This window comes from Solanum dulcamara, chromosome 1 (assembly GCF_947179165.1).
Source record: "Solanum dulcamara chromosome 1, daSolDulc1.2, whole genome shotgun sequence".
NCBI lineage: Eukaryota > Viridiplantae > Streptophyta > Magnoliopsida > Solanales > Solanaceae > Solanum > Solanum dulcamara.
The window spans coordinates 67,429,966-67,453,894 of record NC_077237.1 but is presented as its reverse complement, the minus strand read 5'-3'; the positions used below and the strand labels follow the sequence as shown (position 1 = coordinate 67,453,894).

Sequence of the window (23,929 nt, the reverse complement as noted above, 5' to 3'; positions counted from 1 at the left end):
ATATGATAAAGACATAGCTTTTGCCAATTCTCTTGAAACCTTTGGAGGAGGGCACAGTGATCCTGTTGCTGTTTCATTTGGAGGTTCTGTTTTCTCTCTATCTTTCAGACAGCTTGTTCTATAATTAATCTGTCCTGTTGAATACATTCATGGGAGGTCATCATTAAGCATGAACAACATAAACATGAACATCATGAGAAAGTTTAATCTTATACTTATAGAGCTTGCAGTTGTGGAGACATAATTACGAGCATCATCTAGAGTACACTTATGACGAGCAAAAACAACATTTTTTATCAGACGTGTTTTGTTAGGACGTAGTACTACTTATCCACAAAAAGTTTATAGGAATTTTCAAATTCTAAGTCCTGAATATATGTTACCGCTAATCTATCTTAATCAAGTTCTGGTGTCTCTGTTATTGGCTAAAAGTTAAAAGGTAAATGGAACAGATTTACATGTTCCGCTACCCTTACTCTATTATCATTTTTTACATAGTAGTCATTTCCCTCAGAACGTTGTACTTCTACCTAACAAAGAATCTAGTGTCAAATTCCTCAGCCATTTTATTTTGATACACATGATTTGCCTTCTTAGGTCCTGATATGGTACAATTTGCTATCGCTCTGAGAGAAATGGGAACATACAAAGAAGTTCTTCGATCACAGGTAGCAGTTGCCTCCCTATATTATCTGTAGTCCTGCTATTATGCTATATATCGAAATGTTAGTGGTGGTTTAGAGTCTTCTTTCCTGCATGATCATGTTCAATTCCCAAATTTTTATGCATAAATTTTTTGGTTAATGTGATGTATTACTTAAAGTGTTTTAACTTTATTATGTCAATCTGACTTTAGAATTGTCTTTATCTATTCTAGAATTTTGAGGTCTAGCTTACATTGTCTGTGACACGGTCTAGATTACTATTGTGTGACTTCTAAAATATCATTGTCTTCTTACGATCTTCTACTGACATCGTCGGCGTTTTTTCCCTAGGTAGAGCAAATATTAAATGACCGATTACTACATATGGCTAGTAGGGGTGTACATGAATTGAATTGGTTTGAATTTTTTACAAATCAAATCAAATTATTTATGTCGGGTTATTAAATCTATAAACCAACCAAACCAATAAAAGTCGGGTTTTTTGATATCAATTTTTCTTGGATTTTTCGAATTTTTTCGGGGTTTTTCGGGTTTTTCATAGTATGTAATAAAAAGCACAGAGCAGTGATTTTTAAAAAGAGTTCTAGTACAAAATATTAACATATAAGATGGAAGCAGAACACAGTTTGAAGTTTTAACTTTATAATATAACTTTATAAGATGCAATTTTTTTGTTATTATTTAGATGGACTTCTCAAGTCCAAATCTAAATGTAAGAAAGAAAACAAAAATTATGAAAAATTTTAAAAAAATATTTAAAAAATATATTTTAATAAATATTTTTATGTATAACATAATTTAAAAGTAGTATATTTATAATCGGGTCGGTTTGGGTTCGATTTGACTTTTTTTTAGTTAAAATCAAACCAACCCTATAGTGATCGGGTTTTTTTTTCAAACACCAAACCAAGTCAAACCAAACTACTAGTCGGATTTTTTTTTCAATTTGATTCAGTTTATCGATTTTGTGCGGTTTATCGATTTGCCCTGTACGGCCCTAATGGCGAGCATTGATCATCAAGTAAAGGTACCACTCATAACTCTTGCTTCAAATCTTCTATCTACGGCTAGTAGGGCATTGATAAGAAAATTTAGTCAATTCGAATTTTATTTACCTTCACTCGAGATCTTTTGTTGGGCCTGCTTGTTTTGGATCATTTTACTTGATTTAATCAGAAAATGCATACAATTTTAAAAAAGGATTTTTATAAAAACTTGTCATCTAGAATAGAGCGTGTAAAAAGTCCCATTGTAAAAAGCCAACTTTGATTTCTTAATTTTGAAGGACATTATTTAATTCTGGATAATTAGCTGTCTCTCTAGAAGACTTAAGCTTATTGGGTCCCATAAGGAGTTTCATCAGGCTACTTTTGAATTTTAAATGAATAACAAGCAACTAGTCTCAACAGACAAATCATTTCCATTTTCCAGAGCTGTTGCATTTTCTTGGTTAATAGATTTCTTTATTTACTGAATGGTGCACAGTGGCATAAAAGTGAATTTCATCAGAAAATACATACAATATTTTTTTTAAAAAAGGATTTTAATGAAAACCTGAATTATCTAGAGTAGAGCATGTACAATGTCCGGTTATATAAAAAAAAAGTAAAATATCAATCTTTGTTTTTCTTAAATTTGATGCACATTATTCCTTCTCGATAACTAGATGTCACTCTAGAATATATTATCTTATTGGGTCCCTTAAGGAGTTTCATCAGGCTACTTTTGAATATTTGATTCTTTGATCAGTTTTAATTTTTGAATGAATACTAGTTTCAACAGACAAATTATTAAACTATTTTTATTTTTCAGAGCTATTGCTTACTTTTTCTTGGTTAATAGATTTTTTTTATTTACTGAATGGTGCATAGTGGCTTAAAAGTGATTTAGAATAGTACATTGGGAATGGTAGTTGATTATCAGTGGGTTGAATTGAATCCATTTGACCTACCTATATCATTCAAATTGAGTTAGTTTCTTATTTATTTCTTACTCAAACTATATTTTACCATTCCAATCGAAGCATAAATTTTCCCCATATCATCCATATACCCCCAGTTTTTTTTATACATCTTTTGCATTTCTTTCCACACTTACCTTGCACTATACATATATACATGCATTTTTCACTTGATATTGCATGAATTTTCAATACTTTCAGGAAGCTCGGAAGTGTTTTGACAAAACTGATGTAGCTTATGATCAGGTAGATATAACATCCCTTAAGTCACATTGTATATTTGTCTTGTGATTGACTTGCATGTTTTTGTGATAATAACTCATTCAATTTGACAAATACAAAATCTTATAGCAGAGTGACTTCCAATTAAAACGAAATATAATTGTTGCCTAATTTGATACATGATCTTTCACTTTGAAATGACAGACTTAACTAACACAGTAAAATACCATTGCTAAAAGGATAGCGGGTGCAAAGGGATAGAGTTGGTTTTGCTGTTTGTTAGAAAAGATTTCCTTTTTTACTTTGACATTTTGTCCTCATCATCAGAAATTGACAGATTTTGATCTGGTAAATTATCCTTTCATAATGGAGATTTTAAAGAAAATGAACCTTTGCATTTTGCTTTCTGCAATGATGTTCAAGATCCTAATATCCTTGGTTACTGGATCCAGCACAAGAGGATTGCTTTTCCACTTCTTGCTCCCATGTCTAAACATTTAGAAATATCTTAATATTTGTTTGAGTTATAGCCTATTGAAAAATGAAAATCACCCTGTACTGTGTAAGACTTGTCTTTGTTCAGGTCCGCGAGAAGTTTCTATCGTTGGAGAAAAATACTAGACTGGATATAGTTGTAGCCATTGAAGAGGTACACACATTTTCGTTCTTATAATTGAAGATCAGTTCCCCTATTTGTGTTGATTGACTGATCAGGTAGTTTTATTGTTAAAAGTTTGTCAAATTTTAATTTGGTGGAGATCTGTTATAGGAACTTCATTATGCAAGATCGACTTTTGAGCATACCCGCTTTAATCTGGTAAACTAAGTTAATTTTCAATCATTCAATTCCCTCCCCCCTTTCCCCCACAAACCAAACACACACACACACAAACACAAATATCTATGTATGTTCTTTTAGAGTCAGTAACTAAATAGTGATTCAATGACAAATAGAAATGATCTAATATTTGCAATATGTCAAACATAAGATCAGGTTGGAGCTCTTTCTTCTGTTGAGGCCAAGAAGAAGTATGAATTCTTGGAATCTGTTAGCTTGACAATGGATGCTCATCTTCAGTATTTCAAACAGGTCATGTTCTGTTTTCTTTCGAGTGTCAAACAGGTCTTGAAATAATTGAATATAAGAGTTATTCATATTATGGAGTGCCTCATGTCTGAATCTGAGATACTACGTCGTGTACAGGGGTATGAACTGTTGCATCAGATGGAGCCTTATATCAATCAGGTTATTATTCTAGTTCTAATACTAGTTGTGATATAATGTTTGTGTACTCTCCTTTATGACTGATCCTTTAGAAGCTGAATTAGAGGCAAATAACACAATCCCTATCCAAACCATTGCGTCAATTAACTATGAAGTAGGAAAAGAAGTTGAACAGAGCCAGAAGATAAATGAAGAAGAAGAAGGCCAGGAAGCAAAAGAAGAGTCAAAAGTGGTAGAAAAGAGCCTAGAAATCTCTGAAATCTCGCTACCTTTGGAGAATACTCACTTGCAAGAGCTCACCTTAAAGAGAAGTGAAGAAGGTAACTCGAGTTTGATAACATATTGTGCTACTAGATCAACCCAGCCCAAAGGAAGGAACAAACCAAGATTTCCACTTTCCAATCTGGATCCACCAGAATATCATTAAATTTGGCAAGGAGTTTAATGTAGACATCAAGGGGTGTAAGGAGGAAGCAATGGTGTTATTCATGAAGGTTGACAATATGAGACAAAATAACTTGAAAAAGGAAGAAGCAAAAATAAAAACAACTCCAACAGTCAAGGGATCCAAAGAACCGAAGAGTTTGGAGTGTGGAAGCAATTTGATGGCGGAAAAAGGGCCTAAAATGCCCTTTAACTATTTGAATTGGTACAAAACTATTCTTCATCCACTTTTTGGCCCCCCAAATACCCTCGACATCAATGTTTTGGCTCAAAAATATCCTCGATATTAACCCTTTGGCTCATATTTGCCCTTATTTTTAACAGTTCCTCTAAAATAAAATTATTAAATATTTATTTATCATGTTGCCTAATGTTATTTGTTCAAATTTAAAACCCTTCTCAAATTAATAATAAAAATCCCATTTTAAATATTTTTTAAAAAACTAATAAAAACTACATATGATTCATATTTTGACCCAATACACTTGAAAATAATATTCAAAAAATAATTAATTTAATGATATCTTCTTGTTGGCCTATTTTAAATCAATCCCTAATATATTATAGCTCAACTCATAAATGGGGATCAAACTAAAATCCATACTTGCCCCGACTAATTGTCCATCTAAAAAAATATTATTTTTATTAATATAATTTTTCTCTCAATTATCCAAATCTATTGTTTATTTCCTCTTTTTATTCTTTTTTTAATCTCTTATCATTAATTAGGATATCAGGAACTCAAACTTGAAATGAACTTACATGTTCATATTCTTTTAATTATCATGGTGGGGTGGGGGTGGGGATAAGAGAAATGGTTATTTTTATTCTTTTATTTTAAATTTTGGGTACACACAAACGAAAAATGCAGATATGTAAAGAGTTGCTTAATTAAATAATCTTTTATTGAATTAATTATTTCTTGATGAATGTCATCGTTATTTTCCTCCTTTTTTCTTCCTTATTTTGTCATAAGTTGAAAATAATTAAAATTTAAAATGGTGGACGAAGTTCAAAAAGAAAAAAAGTGGAAGAGAGAGGAAGTGAAGGGGTGGGTGGGGGAGTGTAGAGACTAGAGGACTAACCTTTTTTTATTTTTAGTTTACTATGGAATCCGAAATAAGGCCAATCATATGAGACCATATATTAAATAATTTCAAATTATTTTAACGGAAAAGGGTCTTAAATGCCCTTAAACTCTGGGATTTGGTACAATATTGCCCTCCATCCATGAGTATGGGCTGTTAGACATAAGGGTATTTTTTAGCCAAAAGGTTGACATTAGGGGTATTTTGGGGCCAAAAAATAGATGGAGGGTAGTTTTGTACCAATTCAAATAGTTGAAGAGGTATTTTAAGTCGTTCTCCATTTCAAAAGTAACGGCACAAGGAGCAAAGGAGAAACACTGTATCAAGTGATCAATGGTTGTTAGTATTGTGTCATGGAATGTGAGGGTCTGAAAACAAGCTAGTAAGAGGTGTTTAATAAAGAATCTAATTCATTGTTGGAAAGTTGATGTATATTGCTTTTAAAAAAAAAGCAAAATTGAAGGAGACATCAAGAACATTGTAAAAGACTTGTGGGCTAACAGATAGGCTAAATTCTGCCAACACGAAGCCAGTGGAACTAGATGTGGAATTCTTATATTATGGGATGGAAAAGTATGGACATGAGAGGTAAGTAGTGTGGGGGCCTATTCTTTATCTTGCGAGTTCACTGGAAAGAACCAAGAACTCACTTAGTTCCTTACAAGTATTTATGCACCAAATGACAAAAGGAAAGAGAAGAAGTATGGTGGGAAGTTGGGTGAGTTAGAGGACTCTTCACTTGTCCTTGGGTAGTCTGTGGGAATTTCAATACTGTTAGATATCCCTCTGAGAAGAAGAACTGCACTAGAATCACAAGAGCAATGACTAAATTTTTTAGTTTCATAGAAGATACGAATTTGTTGGATCCTCACTTAATAAGGACAGTTATACTTGGAGGAAAGGAGATATATATAACATTTCAGCCAGTTTCATATCGGATAGATTCCTAGTATTTGATGATTGGGATGAGGGGTGCAGGAACATCAAGAACTAAGAACCTATAGAGTCTTATTTCAAATTTAAAAATAAAAAACTAGTGGTTTCATATAGAGGGCTTTATAGAGAGAATCAAAGAATGGTGGAACTCCGTGACTTGTGAAGAAAGACTAGATTTTATCATAGCTTTCAAGTTGAGAGCTCTAAAGACAACTGAGAGAATGGAGCAAAACCTGTCAAGAAAATCTACAAATGCAGAACCGATACATACTCAAAAAACTTGCAGAATTAGAAAAAACTCAAGACTAGAGGTCTCTTAGTGAAGAAGATATTCATTAAAAAGTTGCATTATTATTAGAGTTTGGGAACATTGCAAAATATGAGGAGATGATCTAGAGGCAAATATCAACGGCTACCTGGCTGAAACGAGCGGATGATAACACCAAGTTCTTTCATAAAGATGCTAATTCACACAGAAGACACAATAATATTAAGGAGCTAAATGTGGAAGGAGAAGCTGTCAAAAATTCTGAAGGTATAAAAGAGGAAGGTTGAATTCTATTAGAGATTATATACAGAAACTGAACCATGGATACCATCTGGTGGGAAAGGTCACATAATCTCCGAGGAAGATAACCTAATGTTATCGGGGGATTTTAAAACCAGAAGATATGGAGTTGTGTAAAATTATGTGCTGGAGACGAAGCTTGTGTCCCTGATGGTTTTACCATGGCCTTTTATGTTCATTGCTGGGAGGTAGTAGGGAGAAGGTGATTGCTGGAGTCAAAAACCTCCATGAGTTTTTTTAAAAAAGTTTCAATGCTACTTATGTATGTGGCTTTGACCAAAAAAGATGGGGCCAGGGTGTTGACAGATTTTTGGTCCATCAGCCTAATTGGTAGTGTATAAAAAATCATCTCTAAGATGTTGACCAAAAAATTTAAAAAGGTCATGTACGAATTGGTGGACACCCTATGACTGGATTTCATCAAAGGAAGACAAATAATAGATGCCATTCTCATGGAAAATGAGTGTGTTGACTCAAAAATCAAGTGCAATGTGCCTAGTATTCTATGCAAATTAGACATACAAAGAGCATATGATCACCCTGATTGAAATTTCCTATTATAGAGCCCATCTAAAAAAAGGTTTTGGTGGCAGATGGAAGTTCTGCATAAGTATGGTGAAATTATTTGTTCTCATCAATAGTTTCCCTATTGGCTGCTTCTCATCACATAGAGGTCTTGTCTCCCTTATGGTTTATCATTGCAATAGAAGACTTAGATGATATTCCGAAAACTGCTCAATAAAAACTCTAGATTAAGGGCTTCAAAAGTCAAATAGAGTTGGGACTGATATAGAGATTACACACCTTCAGTATGTTGATGATACACTGGTCTTTTGTGATGCCAAAACAACTTTGATACTCAGAGTGATCTTTATTCTCTTTGAAGCAATCTCAGGCTTACACATTAACTGAAATAAAAGCTTTCTACATCCGGTTAATAAGGTTACTGATTTAATTTCATTGGCAAGAACTTTTGGGGGAGGATTGATGAACACCAACTGTATACTTGGTCATGCCCCTGCCCCTTGAGAGCAAAAATCAGATCCATAGGTATATGGAATGGGGGTGGGGGAGAAATGTGAAAGAAGATTAGGGGGAAGACTAGCACTCATTACTAGTGTTTTGGATTTCATGTCTACTTACATGATATCCCTCTTTCCTCTACTGATAGTGTTATTGAGAGGCTTGATGTTTTGAGAAGGAAGTTTCTCTAGCAAGGCAACAAAGACTCTAAAAAAATTCCACCTAGTCATATGGGATGCACTAATAGGGAGCAAATAGGTTTGGGAATAAAAACAACAACAATAACATATCCAGTAAAATCCTACAAAGTGGGGTCTGGAGAGGGTAGAATGTACGCAAACCTTACCACTACCTCGTAGAGGTAGAGAGACTATTTCCGAAATACCCTCGGCTCAAGTATATCAAACCCAGGAAAAAGAAGAAAATAATGACGGAAGCATAAGAGAGAAAACAACAACAACAACAAATAATATGATAAACAAAATGCAATAAACAACATATGGCAAGATTTATAAGGGCATGATTAGTCATGACCTGCACTATACCTTTATACGGCAAGACAACACTCTACCCCTACTAGCCTTCTATTCTAATAAGCTACCTCCACTTCTTCTTACAACAACTCAAATGATATTTTTAAACAAGAATTACACTCTAAAAGTAGAAAATGTCCATCCCTCTAAGTTCCTATGTTAGAAGAGCTCAGCTCACTAAGAGTGTTTTTTTTCAATGTAGACATTCTGACACATATAATTATACTTCCTAAGAAGATAAAGAAAATATGTAAAGATATCTGGAGACTGGAAAAGCTAAATTTCTATGAATCCACTAGTGGCATGTGAAAATCTCTGTCAACCTCAATCAGCTATAGCTTGAACAATATCAACATAATGATCTGGCATAGAGCTTCAATATGTAAACTCCTATGCAATATTTGCAAAAAAGAAAAACCTAGAGGTAAAATGGATGTACATCTACTACGAGAAAGGGAGAACTATTTGGCAAATTGAACCAAAACAGGTTGTATGGGTGACTAGGAAGATACTCATATCAACGAAATATAATTTTTTTGATAAGGTAAATAATTGTATTACTAACATTTATGGGGGAAGTTGCACCTTAAATCATGCAAATGGATAGCATATCTATTCAAGCAATATACAGAAATTTACAAGACATCTTCCAAGAAGTAGACTGGACAAGATTGGTATGTAACAACTGGGGTTCTCCAAAATGGATATTTATACTAAGACTAGCAATACTGGAGGGTTGGCTGCTAAAGACAAACTTGTAAAGTGGGAAATAAATGTTAGCCTCCAATGTCCCTTATATGATGAAGTCATGAATCTGAAAGTATCCAACACTTGCTCTTCAATGTTCTGGAACTTCTAGTACATGGTTAAAATTGTTATATTGGCAAAAAATGCAAAGGGATACTATGGATGGGAAGAGGAGATAAGGTGGCTGTGAACTATTATAAAGGAAAGAGTAGCCAAGTAGAAGTCTTTAAGATGAAATTGGCTGTAGAAGTATATTATGTATGGAAAGAAAGGAATCACAGGGTGTTTCAGGATAAAAGAAGAATAACAATAGCAACAGTGAGACCGATTGTCCAAGAAGTCTTCTATAGAGCAATCTTGAGGCCCAAATCCTTAAAACCTAAAATAAATGCCTCATGATGAAATGACTTTGGAGACTTGCATCTGATGAACAGGATTCATAGAAAGAGGCGATCAAGTTAAAGTATAAAATGGATGGTAATTGAACAACCAGAATGGCACAAACACATATGGTGTCAGACCATGGAGAGCTATTAGAAAGTTATGGCCAAAACTGATAGGGAAATTGTTGTATGAAGGGAGAGAATGACATGAATATATCCTTTTGGGAAGACAAGTGACTAGAAAAAGGAACCTTAAAAGTTCTATTCCCAGACATCTACATTCTAACCAGCAACAAAGGGTCAGTGGCAGAGGTATTGTCAAACCAAAGATGAAAATTGAGTTTTAGAAGGCTCCTAAATGATTGGGACATCTAGAGATTAGTAGCTTTCTTCAAAATTTTGGAACAATTCAAAGGCACATCTGAGACACAAGACTGTTTTGTATGACAGATCACATGCAAGGCAGATTCGATGTAAAGGAGGCCTACAAGAAATTCAATACTTTCAACTATCAAATTGATTGTTAGCTGTGGAAGCTAATGTGGAAAGTAAAAATCCCTTATAAATTTCCTAATTTACTTGGCTACTTGCTAAATAGGTTGTGTTGACTCAGGAAAATCTCATGAAAAGGGCCTTCCATTTGTGTTCAAGATAATTTCTATGTGGAGAGGAGGCAGAGCCAATTATGGAGAATCTTCATTAATATGAAGGGATTGAATTGGGTGATGCCAAGGAGGATTATACAGACTCTTGAAGTCTGGAGTAGGTATCATAACCTATCTATTCAGAAAGAAAGCTGGAAAATCATACCAATATGCATTTGGTGGTCTGTGTGGAAAGAAGAAATCTTAATTGCTTTGAAGACGAATTGCATGGTTTTGTTTCATTTTTGGGGTAAACAAGAGTATATGGAAGATCTAGAATCAATTACGGATGTCCTAGGAAATAGATATTTTTTTCTTATAGGGATGAAGATCTTTATGATGCTCCCTTACCATCCATAACAAGGCTGAGGATTTGCCAAAAAATATTGAAGTGAAAAAGTCAAATTGATCAAACCATTTCCTATTTTGCATTTCTTCTATTTGGTAGTTCATGAAATCTTATGTGATCTTGGAGAGGTTTGAGGATTAATATATTTCCGTTTAATTAAACCTAGGGATGTCATTATTTTGTCTCCACAAAATTAGTAAGATAAAAATAACTTCTTTGATTCTTTAAATACTCAACAGGGTCCAACACATACACTGAAATTGCATGTGTTTGATCTTTGTTAAATTGATTTTCCAACCACATAACTCCTTTCAAATACTTGTCTCTATTTTAATGTGTTTTGAGGTCTGTGGTTATACTAGGTCATGGCCTATGCACGAATGGCTAGAGAAAGTTCGACACATGAGTAGGTAGTTCTCAAAGAAAAAATGCAAGAGTATAGCAGGGAATTTGATCAAGAAAGCAGGCGGTCATTAAATGGTCCTCACAATTCTTCAACTTCTTAAATTACACAACATTCTTCCAGAAATTCCCAGAAAGTGATAGAGGCAGTAATGCAGTCTGTTGCAGAAGAAAAGGTACATGCTTTGAGGCTGCTACCCCATTAGCAAATACTCCCTCCGTCCCAATTTATATGATATAGTTTGACTTGATACAAAGTTTAATAAATTAAAACTTGTGGTCTAAAATAAATCATAGATATTTTTTATCTATAAATCATTTTATTAAATGTAAAATATGCATTTAAAAGTTAAATTATTACTAAATATAGAAATGTGTCATTCATTTTGGGACTGACCAAAAAGAAAGTGGGTCAAATAAATTGAGACAGAGGGAGTAGCATTCTGTGCTGTTTTTGAGATTCTTGTTATTTCTTCCAAGAGCTTTTTCTGATTTCTATTTCTATAGCTAAGATTTCAATAATGTAGGTAGAAACTATAAAACAAGGGTATCTCTCAAAGCGTTTCTCTAATTTAAGAGGTGACTAGAAGAGAAGATTTTTTGTTCTAGATAGTAGAGGAACGTTGTACTATTATCGAACACTAAGGAGCAGGTCCTCTGTAAGTTATCAGATAAACAGTTTATTGGAATACTATATAAATGTGCCCTTTATATTGGCCTTAGCTATCATCTATCTCCTCCAACTTTGGGTGTGCACAAGTAAACACTTAAAGTTGTATACAATTGAACAAGTAGACACACATTTCCTACGGGGCATAATACACGTAGGACACCATATAGGATGTAAATTTCCATGTAGGACAGATGTCTTTACTTAAGCAAGGTGTAAGTAAGCTTCTTTTCGACCAGACTGACCTAAGTGGCTCTCCTTCTCTTATGAGAGATAGGCGCTCTCTCTACGGACAATTCTCTTTAACAAAAAAGGCATTTCGTTCAACTTTATACAACTTTAAGTGCCTACTTGTGCTCATCCAAAGTTAAAAGACATAGATGCCAGCTGAATCTAAGTTAAATAACATAGTTATGTATTATGCCATGTTTATTTTGAAAGTTCTTCTGGTCACTATTTATGCTTGCTCAAATGTGGATGATGCAATTTCAGGGATCTTCCAATCCACTCTGTTCACATTATCATGGAGGTGTACATGATGAAAAACCTATTGCACGTCGCACGGTGAACCTACTGACATCAACAATAAAAGCGGATGCAGAGCAATCAGATTTGAGATTTTTCTTCAGAATAATTTCACCAACAAAGATTTATACTTCAGGTGAACTAAGTAAGAGTTGTATTGAGAGAACTTGTTTTAAACATAATATGTCATTAACAATTCTCAATAAAGTTTTATCTTTTTTCCATTTAGGTAGAGAGCACAACAGCAAAAATCATCTGGATAAAAAAAAATAACAGGAGTTATTACTTCATTGCTGAGTTCCTAGGCACCTGAAAGGGTAAAATATTAGCATTGATATTGTTACTCTAGTTCCAATTTTGTTGTTTCCTAATGATGCTGGTTCATGTTGTCAGCATTTCTCAATAAGTCCTACTACCAAAAGTAGGTCCATAGGGAGTCCTATCAGTCATGATCAAAGAATAATTGACGAGTGCACATCTGGGAGGGATTTCATTGTTAGTAGTTCCATACCTCAATCCAAAAGTGTGTCACACCTCCTCAATATGAAAATAGAGAAACCAACTGATGCACAGAAGAGGATACCTGGGAATGATAAATGTGCTAATTATGGTGCTCCTGATCCAGACTGGGCTTCTTTGAATCTTGGTATTCTTATATGCATTGAATGTTCTAGCATTCACCGTAAACTTGGTGTACATATATCAAAGGCAAGTCAAGTTTTCTTCCTTTTACAACCGAGCTTCTTACTTTTGTGGTATAATCCAACTTTTAAGTTTTCTCTACTTTGTCTTTTGTTAGGGGAAGAAAGCCTTACTCCGTGAAAGTTCTCGACTTTATGTTAAACCCCACATATTTTTTGATATGCATTATCAGATTATGTGTTTGTGTTGTATTTTTTATTCTATAATTGTTGATTGATTGATTAGTGATTTTCTAACTTACTTATAGGAGTAGATTGATGTTGTAACTAAAAGTAATTGATTGTGTTATATTGTCTTTCCTCCTTGTCAAAAAGTATTGTCTTTTCTTATTTCGTCCTAGGACTCATTATATAAGTACTCATTCTATTGTGATGTAAATTCATCAAGAAATATAAAGAAACTTTTTTTCTTCTTGAAATCTTCATGGTATCAGAGCCATTGTTGCCATTTTGATGTGACTTATCTCCCTCTGCAGCATTAGGGTCCTATTCATATCAAAGAGGTCGAATTTTTTCTTCCACCTCGTGGTTGTCCACTACTCAGACCCTTTTAGTTAGTTTTCTAAAAAAACAACTCTGCCATATGCCTCTGTTGGATACTTTTGGTGATGGGCACAATTAGATGCTCACAACTTGAGTTTTATTATTGTAAAGTAAGGACCCGCTTCAGTCTTACAATCTTGATCACTCACTTGTTTCTTGCTTCAACAACACTCTTTACTTAGCACTCACTCTTGTGTCCTATCTTGAGCATTTTCTTTTAGCACTACTACAAATTAAATGGAACACCTCTATTTATAGGAGGTAATGGAAGAATTTAGAGAGAGATATTTGCTACTATCTTCTAGAACATTCCTAAATCCTAACTATATATTTTTCTAGATATACTTTAGAATTCTCATTCTAGAGTTCTCCTTCCAATTCTCTACCATTCTTGGATATTCTAAATTCTTCTTGACTTGTCTTGTATAATAATTAAGTTGGTGATGAATTCTTAACAGCTTCCTCTACCTCCTGTGTCTAAACCCTAGTCAGCAACTCCGTTAAAGACCTCGTCATGTGCCCCCACACGCCACCGAAAGTTCTAGCTCCAAACACGTGTTAGGAACTCCTATTTCTACTTAAAATTTTTGAAGTACCTAGATAGGTTAGAGGTTAGCTAAGAGTGGGAAATGATGGTTAAGACTTAAGATAGTGTAGTTTATATAATTATATTCAATCTCATTATGTCTGAACTTATGGAAGGGGTTGTCCACTTGATCATTCCCAGGTTAATGGTCATTGTTCTATTGTTTCCTAGTTTAAAATATTTGAGTTTATCTATATATCATTTCTTTCTCATTCTCCAAAATTTTATACTTATCCAAGAAATAATGTTCAGACTAGTTGTCCTTAGCTGCATAATAAGTCCAGAATGGTGATTATTGGAAAGATTGAGATAGGTAATTGAAAGTGGAAGAAAAGAATGAGCTTAGTTATATTCTGTAAATTTTGGAGTATCTAAAGGAAAGAGTCTAAAGTAAGTTGGATTGAAAACTCCTTTATCCATTTCCATATTCTAGTTTGGATGGATTTGTAATGATCTTGAGGGTGATTTTCGAAAATTTGTACAAAACATGCGTGAACAGTAATACGCGTGAACAGTAACACGCGTGAACAGTAACTTTTTGGGCAGAAAATGCCACTTTCTTCCCATTTCAATATTTTTCATCATTTGTTTGAGTTCTTGAACTCCTTGAGATGATTTGAGAAGCGATTTTCGAGGCAAAGTGTTGGGTAAGTGATTTTTGACCTAAAACCTTCATTTTTCATTAAGTTTTTGATGATTTTAACTCTTAAATTTTAGTTTCAAACCCCAAAAATCTTTGTTTCTTCCCTAATCCGAATTTAAGGAAAATTGTGATTTCCAACTCGTTTTGAGCTCTATTTTTATGGGTTTTTCAACCATGAGTTCCTTATTACCAATAGAATGGGATTGTTCAATAAATTTCCAAATTTGACCCTTTTTGAAAATAGTTAATTTTTGGACCATTTTACCCCCGGTTCCGAAACCTATCAAATGGGTGTCATTGGACTCCTTGTGACGTGTATGTTTCATTGTTGATAGTGGATTGTCATTCCGGGCACTGAATTCGAGAGTTGCTTGTCCGGTGGAGGTATTCGAGTGCGGTTTCGGCAATTGAGGTAGGTTTGACTATCTTTCTTTGAGATTGAGATGGAGTAATTAGTCATTCATATGTTATAGACTTTGGGATGGGGTTATAGTATGAGTTGAGAATTTTATATATATTGTGATGCCCGTGTGGGGGCTCATTTATTAATGTGTTGTCGTGTGGGGGTTTATTCGTATTACACAGCCCGTGTGGGGGCCTTATTTGTTATCTTATTTGCTTTGAGAGCATGTGAATTGTGATTTGCCTAAGAGAGAGGCTTGAGTATATTATTTGACTTGTGATGCCGCCTGAGAGATTGAGTTGGGGGTTTTGAGCATACTTGAGTATTGAAATATTGTTGAGAAAGGGGTGAATATTTAAATGAAAGTGTGTTCTTCCCGTTACTATTTATTGAGGGTGAATATCATGTGTAGGTTAAGTTTTGAGAACTTTGAACCTTATACCACATGTGAGTTGATTATTACTTCCATGCATAGGTGTTTTGATGCATTCATCCTCATTCATCATATCATGAAACATGGAAAGTTGAGAAATATGGAAATTCTTTTTGAGAAAGAAAATAAAACACCTTTAAACCTTTGTATCTTGAGTCTCTGACCGAGGCAGTTTTCCAGTAGGGTAGTGGATGCATTGTGATCCTAACCTTTGTATCTTGAGTCCCTGACCGAGGCAGTTTTCCGGCAGGGTAGTAGATGCATTATGATCCCTTGACCACGAGGAGGTGGCAAGGATAATGAGATATTTTGATTGAGGTATATGGTCTGCGAGATCCCCATGGGTCCTGCTTGGTAGCACAGCTCGACAGGTGTATACGACAGGCTGTGCGACAGTCTTGATTCCACCGTACCACCACATCATTGCATCATCATATTGCATTGCATTGCATTGATATTGTGCTACTTGAATTATTTGATTAATTGTGATTATGAGTTATTATTATGGGTTTACTTTATTCGTGCCACTATATATATAAACTGGCGGCACCGATGCCGAAGTGGGACTTTTCTGTATGCAGGTGGAAGCGTTCCTTAGTTTATTTTATAGGTTTGATTAATTCTTTATACTCAGTCAGCTGAAACCTACTGAGTACATGTGAATTGTACTCACCTCTACTTCTGTGTCCCTTTTTGATGCAGATACTAGTCGGGGTACCCCACGTGGCAGTTAATATTCTAGCGGATTGTGTATTCTCAGATTAGTGGTGAGGTCCCAGAATTCGGATCGTCACTAGTCTATCTTTATTTTTCAGTCTTTTGTATCATTCAGAGACTTATGTTGTATCTTCAGATTCGAACCTTGTATTAGATGCTTTTTATACTTATGACACCAGGTTTTGGGATAATTTCTTCATTATTTTTTTTCTTTTTATTTAAATCGTGGCATCACTTTCCCCTTTGAGAGTCTTGTATGAGTTTTATTTGTAGGGTTACACATCAGATTGGATTTTGAGATGTGTGCCATCATGACCTCAGTTTTTGGGTCGTGACAGGATTATACTTACACTGCTTTATTATGCACTAGACTTACTTAAGACGTCGCATTTTATAGAGCATTTATAGATTATTACACAAAAGTTGAAGTATTTCTTACATCTCAATTGCAACTTTGAAATTAGGTAAGATCCTTGGCACTTGATGTTAAAGTGTGGGAGCCTTCAGTCATAGTCTTATTCCAAGTACTTAGTAATGTCTTCGTGAATTCTATTTCAGAGGGATTATTGCATCCAAGAAGAACTTTTTAGGCAGATGAAATACCAATGCGGTAACTTCGAAAATTCATTATGATTTGAATTATTCTCATTGTTGTTCTTTATTGAAAAGTGTCAATTGTTTGGTCTAGGTTTTTGGAGTCCCATAAACACAAGCAAATTTCTTGCAAATCGAGTGATGATGATCATATTACATTGAAGGAGAATTTCATCCATAGAAATGTAACACTACAAATAGTTAACATGTTCTGGCAGCTTTACATCTTATATAATACTTTCTTTGTTCTAGTTTATGTGGCAATGTTTCTTTCTAGTCCATTCTAAAGAGAATGACGGCTTTATAGATTTAGAAATAGTTTACCAGAACTTCTCATTGTATCCATAATGAGAAGCTTTTATAGCCATAAATGTTGTGGAATGCTTACCACAAGTTCTAAAGTCTTATAGCCACACAGATGTTACAGAATGTTTTTTACCACTAGTTTCAAAAGTGTTCATTTCTTTCTTGAACTCTATGTTATTCAAACCTTGCCTCTTATATTAAAATGGAGGGAGTATTTGTTTTCCTCTGTAGTATATATTTTTGGTTTATCCCTCCAGTTTAGTCATTTGATTAGCCCTTAATGTCACCAGATTGGTGGATATTGGGCATTATGCTCCTCCTGTTGACTCACTAATTATGTGCGCATTTTATCATACTTATTTCCTCCCACTTCTACATCGTACCATAACTTATGAGCCTTCTACTATATGGCTGCCACACCTAATTAGTGGACTGGCACTGCATATTATGCCCATGTGAGGAACCCTGCATAGGTCTTATCTGGTACTTAATTCTCTCCAACCTAAAGTTTATTGCATAGCACATGGAGCCTTCTATGGTATGGCTACTGCAATTTGCAGCATCGTTGGGCCAAGGTCTGGTTTGGCTGTTGTAGGTGCGATAACTGCGATATCAATTATCATTTCAACGATCAACTTCTCCCATAATGATATCTAGCACTGAAGAACTTTCCTAGCTCATGATGCTGTTGGGCAGGTAGTGTTTTGTTGTGCCTGCTAACATAGATCCTCTAGTGGAGTGCTACAACCATTTATGAAATTAATGGCCTTGCATTTTCTTATGCTCTTACACAATTGCAGATTTTCCTACTTTCTAGTTCCTTGAAACAATAACAACATGAATTGTGGCTCAGTCCCAAACATGTTGGGGTCTCCTTATGAATCCCCACTTCTTTATTTAAGCTCATTTTCATATCATTATCATACTAAATAAAATAAAAGTAAAAAATAAGTTTTATATATATAATAGTTAATAATAATAATAATAATAATATTAGAAGTTCACTAACAAATCTAATATTTATTCTCAATTAATAAACATTACTTATATGAATCTTTTTCTTCCATTGTTTCGTATCTTTAGCTAACACTGCATTGGTTAAACCAAGGATTTATAGGCTTTTCGAGATAACGTTTTTTCATGTAATTTTAGGTCTACCCCCATCCCCTTTTAACACCTTCACTTACCATAATTTAACACCTATGGATTAATGCAATACAGACTCAGAAAATATTATTAAGATGTGTAAACTAATTATTACACTGAGCCTATTTATGAACTGATAAATTAGAAAAAAAAAGAGATATTGGGAATTGAATTGATTAAGTATTCCCTCAAGTTAAAGGGATTAAATAGTTGTTACAAATAATGTGAATAAGGAAAGAAACTAATAAGATATCACACAATCTCCTAACTGTCTAATTATACAAATTAGGGAATATTGTCAAATCTACACTAACTAATTATAATATATTTAAATATTCTCATATCTACACTGTCTAATTATACCATATTTAATATAAACAATACAATATAATCCTTTTCCATGTAAAATACTATACACAATCATATTCTACCACTTCTCCTCAAGTTGGTGCATATAAGTCATATGTACCAAGCTTGTTATAAATGTAACTAATACGAAGACCGGTAAGGAACTTCATAAAAATATGAAAAAACTGATCAATCAACTTCATAAATGTTTTAACAATATCTCCTAAGAGTATCTTTACTTTAATAAAGTGATAGTCGATCTCAATGTGCTTAGTCTTCTAATGAAATATCGAATTTGATGCGATATGAAGGGTTGTTTGAAATTACACAAGTTCCATCTAAGGATGTCCAATGAGGCAAGAAAGGGAACAAACTTAAGCGGATAAGGGAAACCAGACAAAGTAGGCTGGGATGGGAGGAATGAAACACCAATCCCATCCCATCCCACTTAACCGATGGGACTGAATGGAGCATTAGTGGAATTTGTTTTAAAAAAATTATATTAATTTAAACTCCATGTGCTGTGATGGGTTCGTAGCCTGTTTGACGAATGTCAACAATAGTGACATCGTGAATTGATCCGTGGGTATCGTGATAAGTCATGTGTCCTAGGAAAGTAGTAAGAGAAGCAGAAGGGAGAAGGGACAGGGCATGGGCATCCACACTGGCACTATTTAGTTATTTGGGATCAGAATTTCCATTAGAGAAGATGAGAATTGAGTTATGATTGATGAAAGTCTGGTATATATTAAGTAGTAATCATAGGTTGCTGCTCCACAATCTGAAATCCATGTTTCTCCTTTCCAGGCTTGACTTGGGTGTTGAATCTCTGTCCTTTATCTAACCGAGTTTGTTAATACTTTGCTATCTTATTGACTATTAGTCTGTCTGTATGCAATTATAAAAAAGATGATTATTTTTACGGCCCAAGACTAACCCTAGTTTTAACACGGTGCTTAAGACACAAGTGACACAAGCTAACCCATGGTTTGGAATGACACTAAGATTTAACATAAACAATAATGAATGCGGAAACTAAAACTGAGATATATAAGAAGTCTGAATTTTATATAAACTAAATACTCAAAATGAGTTCATCTAAATATGACATAAAGCTAAAAAGTAATCTGACTGTCTACCTGAAAGCCTCTACTAAGATGATTTGCTAGAAAAACCCCCCAGCTAACTCTAACTGTTTGAAAACTAAAATATTGAATAACTGAAATAAATAAAGATAAAGGTTGTCCCTGAAAGATGAGGACTCACCAAAGTTGTTGTTGACTGGAAATTGTACTAACCGCGAGCTGGATACTGAGCGTCTAAACCTATATTATAAAATAATATAGCATGAGAGTATGCGGTTAGTACTTTGAATGTATTGAGTATATGAGACATGCATAACAAGTCTAATAACAGAACATACTAAATTTGAAACACTGAAATGACATACATAAACTGATGAATGACCAAGTAAGAACATGCACTGATAAATACTGAACTGATATAAACTGTATACTTGGTCATGCAATATCTGAAAGACTGGACAATGGGAGATGCTAATAACTGATATATAACCATGTGAGATAATGTGGAGTTCGATGTATAATCCCCATTGAAAGGGCCTAATATACCTCGCAGAATATAAAGGCTGATCTGAGCTAATGTGGTACCACTAAGTATCACGACCCAAGCTAGACCCTGGATGTGACACGACGAATAGGATCCCGAGAGACCCTAAAAAAGCCTCTTCGCATAACATAGTATGACTGTAATGACCCATTAGGTTATTTTGAGAACGAGTCCTCCTTCTTTAATACGAGACCCTTCCCGTAAAATTTTAATGGGTTATTTAGACTATTCGGTAACTTTGGTTAATTAGGTGAGGGATAATTTTAGAGAATTAATTTAATTAATGGGCTAAAGTGCTAATTTATTTAATATCCTATACCACTTTTCTTATATTTATTAAAATAGGTTAGTAGGGTTCGTAAATTTTAATAAATAATTAGTTTGGAAAAGGAAAAAAAATAATAAAAAAAAAAGAAAAAAAGAATTATATATATATATATATATAATCTGATGGCCTAATGCCATCAGATGTAACGAGAAAAAAACAAGAGAACAGCGACGCCGACGAAATGAAAAAAATTGGAAAAAAAATACGAGGGAAGAAAGAAAAGAAAGGGGAAAAGAAAAATAAAGGAGAAGAGAAAATAGGAATTTTCATTCCAAAGCATCAAGGTAAATATTCTCATCCTTTCCATTAAATTTTTATGCGATTATGAACATATTTTTAGGGTATATTGGTGGAGAAATAATGCTAAAATAAGAAAATGTGACCCTAGGGTTCTTCACATAAAATCTTGATTTGGGGGTTGAATAGCGATCCGTTTTAGCTGAAATTTGACATGTGAGTTTATTTTATCATGAGTGAACATAATCGAAAAAAAAATTAGATTTGACTTCAATGACATAGAATGAGTTAGTTCCTAAATTTTGATATATTGAGATAGATAATTAAATATTATGTATACTATATTTTATAAATTCCATTAAATTTATAGTATTGGGGAAATTAGAACCTAACCCTAGGCTTAAAAATTTAGAAATATGAGAGTTGACATGTTATTTGACATCAACATTAGAAACTTGATTATAGATTTGGGTAGGTTTTGGGTCTAGGCTAGACATATAATAATATGAGTGTTGTTAGTTTCGAAATATTATTGTGATTATTTATTTGATTAGATTATACTTATTTGGAGGCTCAACGAAAAGGGAAGGCTCAAGTACTTGAGTAATTGCTTGATCAATTAAGGCAAGTGAATTTCTAAACATCAGTTTAAGCTTGTAGATGCTTGTATTTCCGTGTTATATGTACTAGGGAGTAATAAGAATTAGACTGGGTTATTGACTATATGATTGACCTTAAAAATGGAGATGAGGGGTATAATATGGTGATCTAATGACATGTATTGGTGGAATTGATATGTTGTGATTGTAGATTTATTTTGGACATGTGAAATGACTATGTTGATGTGAGATAGGAAAAATTATTGTTGTTGTCATATTATTATCATGAATTATATGAACATGAATTAATTGCATTGGTTCTGACATATTGTGTTGAGACTAAAAATGATATGAAACAAAAGGGGTCGGGCCACACACTCCGTGACAAGTATTATGAAATAAAGAGGTCGGGTCACACGCTCCGTGGCAAGATATATATATTGAGGGGACAGGCCACACATTTCATGGCAGGTTACATGGACAGATATGTCCCCCATGGGTTTCGGACTGTGATTCAGCAGATGTGTACCGATAGGACAAACATGCATTATTTCATTGCACTGCATTGCACCTTTCTAATATTTGTGAATTTGTGTTTACCCCTATATTGCTCTGTGTGTGCTGAACTTAATTTGGTATGATTTATTGACGAGACTATTGATGAGTATTTATGGATTGTATTACTGTTGTTATTGTACAAGTGTAGAGTTGGGATAATTTTATGCAGGTTGTAGTTAAGGAGGTTCGGTTGGGAGGACAGGAGTACTTGTATCATTTAAGCTTTGCTTAGATTTAGTTATCCACTTGCTGAGTACCATGTTGTTTTGTACTCACCCCTTGCTTCCACACTTGTGTAGGTTGTGAGCCCGGACCTGCTTGATCTCCTACTATTTTCTACTACATTCGAGGCTATCATTCCGAGTGTTGAGGTAGTTGTTACATCCATCTAGCAGACACCTCTTACTCTTTTATTATGTTTTAGTCCTACTCTAGAGATAAAGATATTGTGACTGTATTTTCTTTCGTACTTCGGTAATTTATTAGTGGCTTGTATACGTGACAACCAGTCTTGAGGGATTTTGAGATTATTTATTTTTTTTGACTAAGTTAACCCTTGTTATATCTCAATTACTTCCATATTTACTTTCCGTTGAGTTTTAGGCTGACTCTCGGTGGGTTGAGATGAGTGTCATCACACCCGGATTTCGGTCGTGAAAGAAATGGTATTAGAGCCCCAGGTTCATAGGTCTCACGTGTATACAAGCCGAGTCTAAGTAGAGTCTTGAGGATCGGTACGGAGACGTCTGTACTTATCTTCGAGAGGCTATGAGGACTTTTAGGAAATTTTCCCTTTGTTCTTTCAATTTGTATTGTGCGTGTTGTGTTGGTACTGAATTTTCGCGTGTCCCTTCTGACAGATGGCTAGGACCAGGACTACGGTCAGAGGTAGGGGAAGGGAGACACTTCCTGAGGTTGATATTGGGATGAGTTTGCTAGTGCCTTTTATGACCGTTTTATCCCCTGGAGTGTGAAGGAAGAGAGTCGATTACGATTTAAGAATTTGAGGTAGGAGAGTCTTACAGTTGTTGAGTATGAGACTCGTTTCTACCAGCTGTGCAGACATGCCATGACTGTCCTTCCTGATGAGATAGAGTGGATTCACAGATTTGTGCGAGGATTGAACTATACCATTTTTGCAGTAGTTTTTCGACCCGCCCGTGAGGGCTCTTCCTTCTAGTCCATTGTGGGTGCTGCCAAGGAGGCGGAGTTGATAGAGAGAGAGAAGTTTGGGGACCCCAAGAGGGCCCGTGCTTCTAGTCAGCTTTCGGGTACCTCATCTGGAGGTAGAGGGTCCTATAGAGGAGGTAGTTCCTTCCTGTGTAGAGGACCAGTTCATGCATCTATGCCAGCTTCTGAGGATGGTCAGATACCTCGTGGGTCCTACAATATAGGTCAAAGTTACCAGGGGTCATAACAGAGGCAGGTTAGCCGGGTGGTTATACAAGTTCTTCAAGTTCATCGCAGAGGTTTTTGCACAGAAGAGCATGTTATACTTGTAGTGATCCGAATTATTTTTCATGGCAGTGTACATCTCAGGGTCGAGGAGGAACCCAGCCTAGTTCTTCAGTTTTAGTTAGAGGACCAACGCCGCCGGTCAGAGGTCGAGGTAGAGCCCAGACTAGTAGAGGTAGTCGCACTCCTAGTAGGGGTACTGGTGGTGTTATAGTCCCTCAGGGAGGAGGTAGAGGTGTTGGGAAGGTCGAAGGTGGTAGGGGAGCTCAGTGTTATGCTTTTCTAGGGGGACCCGAGGCTGAGGCTTCCAACGCAGTTA

General features: G+C 34.9%; 1 protein-coding gene across 1 annotated transcript in view; it reads left to right on the top strand.

The window, feature by feature from the left end:
• Positions 1-4,148: 4,148 nt before the first annotated feature.
• LOC129893747 (ADP-ribosylation factor GTPase-activating protein AGD1-like) overlaps positions 4,149-23,929 on the top strand; it is a 33,128-nt gene continuing 13,347 nt past the window's right edge. Inside the window, exons 1-6 of the mRNA XM_055969126.1 lie at positions 4,149-4,392; positions 6,108-6,192; positions 11,314-11,365; positions 12,352-12,423; positions 12,778-13,092; positions 23,683-23,856. Coding sequence (XP_055825101.1) covers positions 4,149-4,392; positions 6,108-6,192; positions 11,314-11,365; positions 12,352-12,423; positions 12,778-13,092; positions 23,683-23,856 — 942 coding nt within the window. The remainder of the gene's footprint in view (positions 4,393-6,107; positions 6,193-11,313; positions 11,366-12,351; positions 12,424-12,777; positions 13,093-23,682; positions 23,857-23,929) is intronic.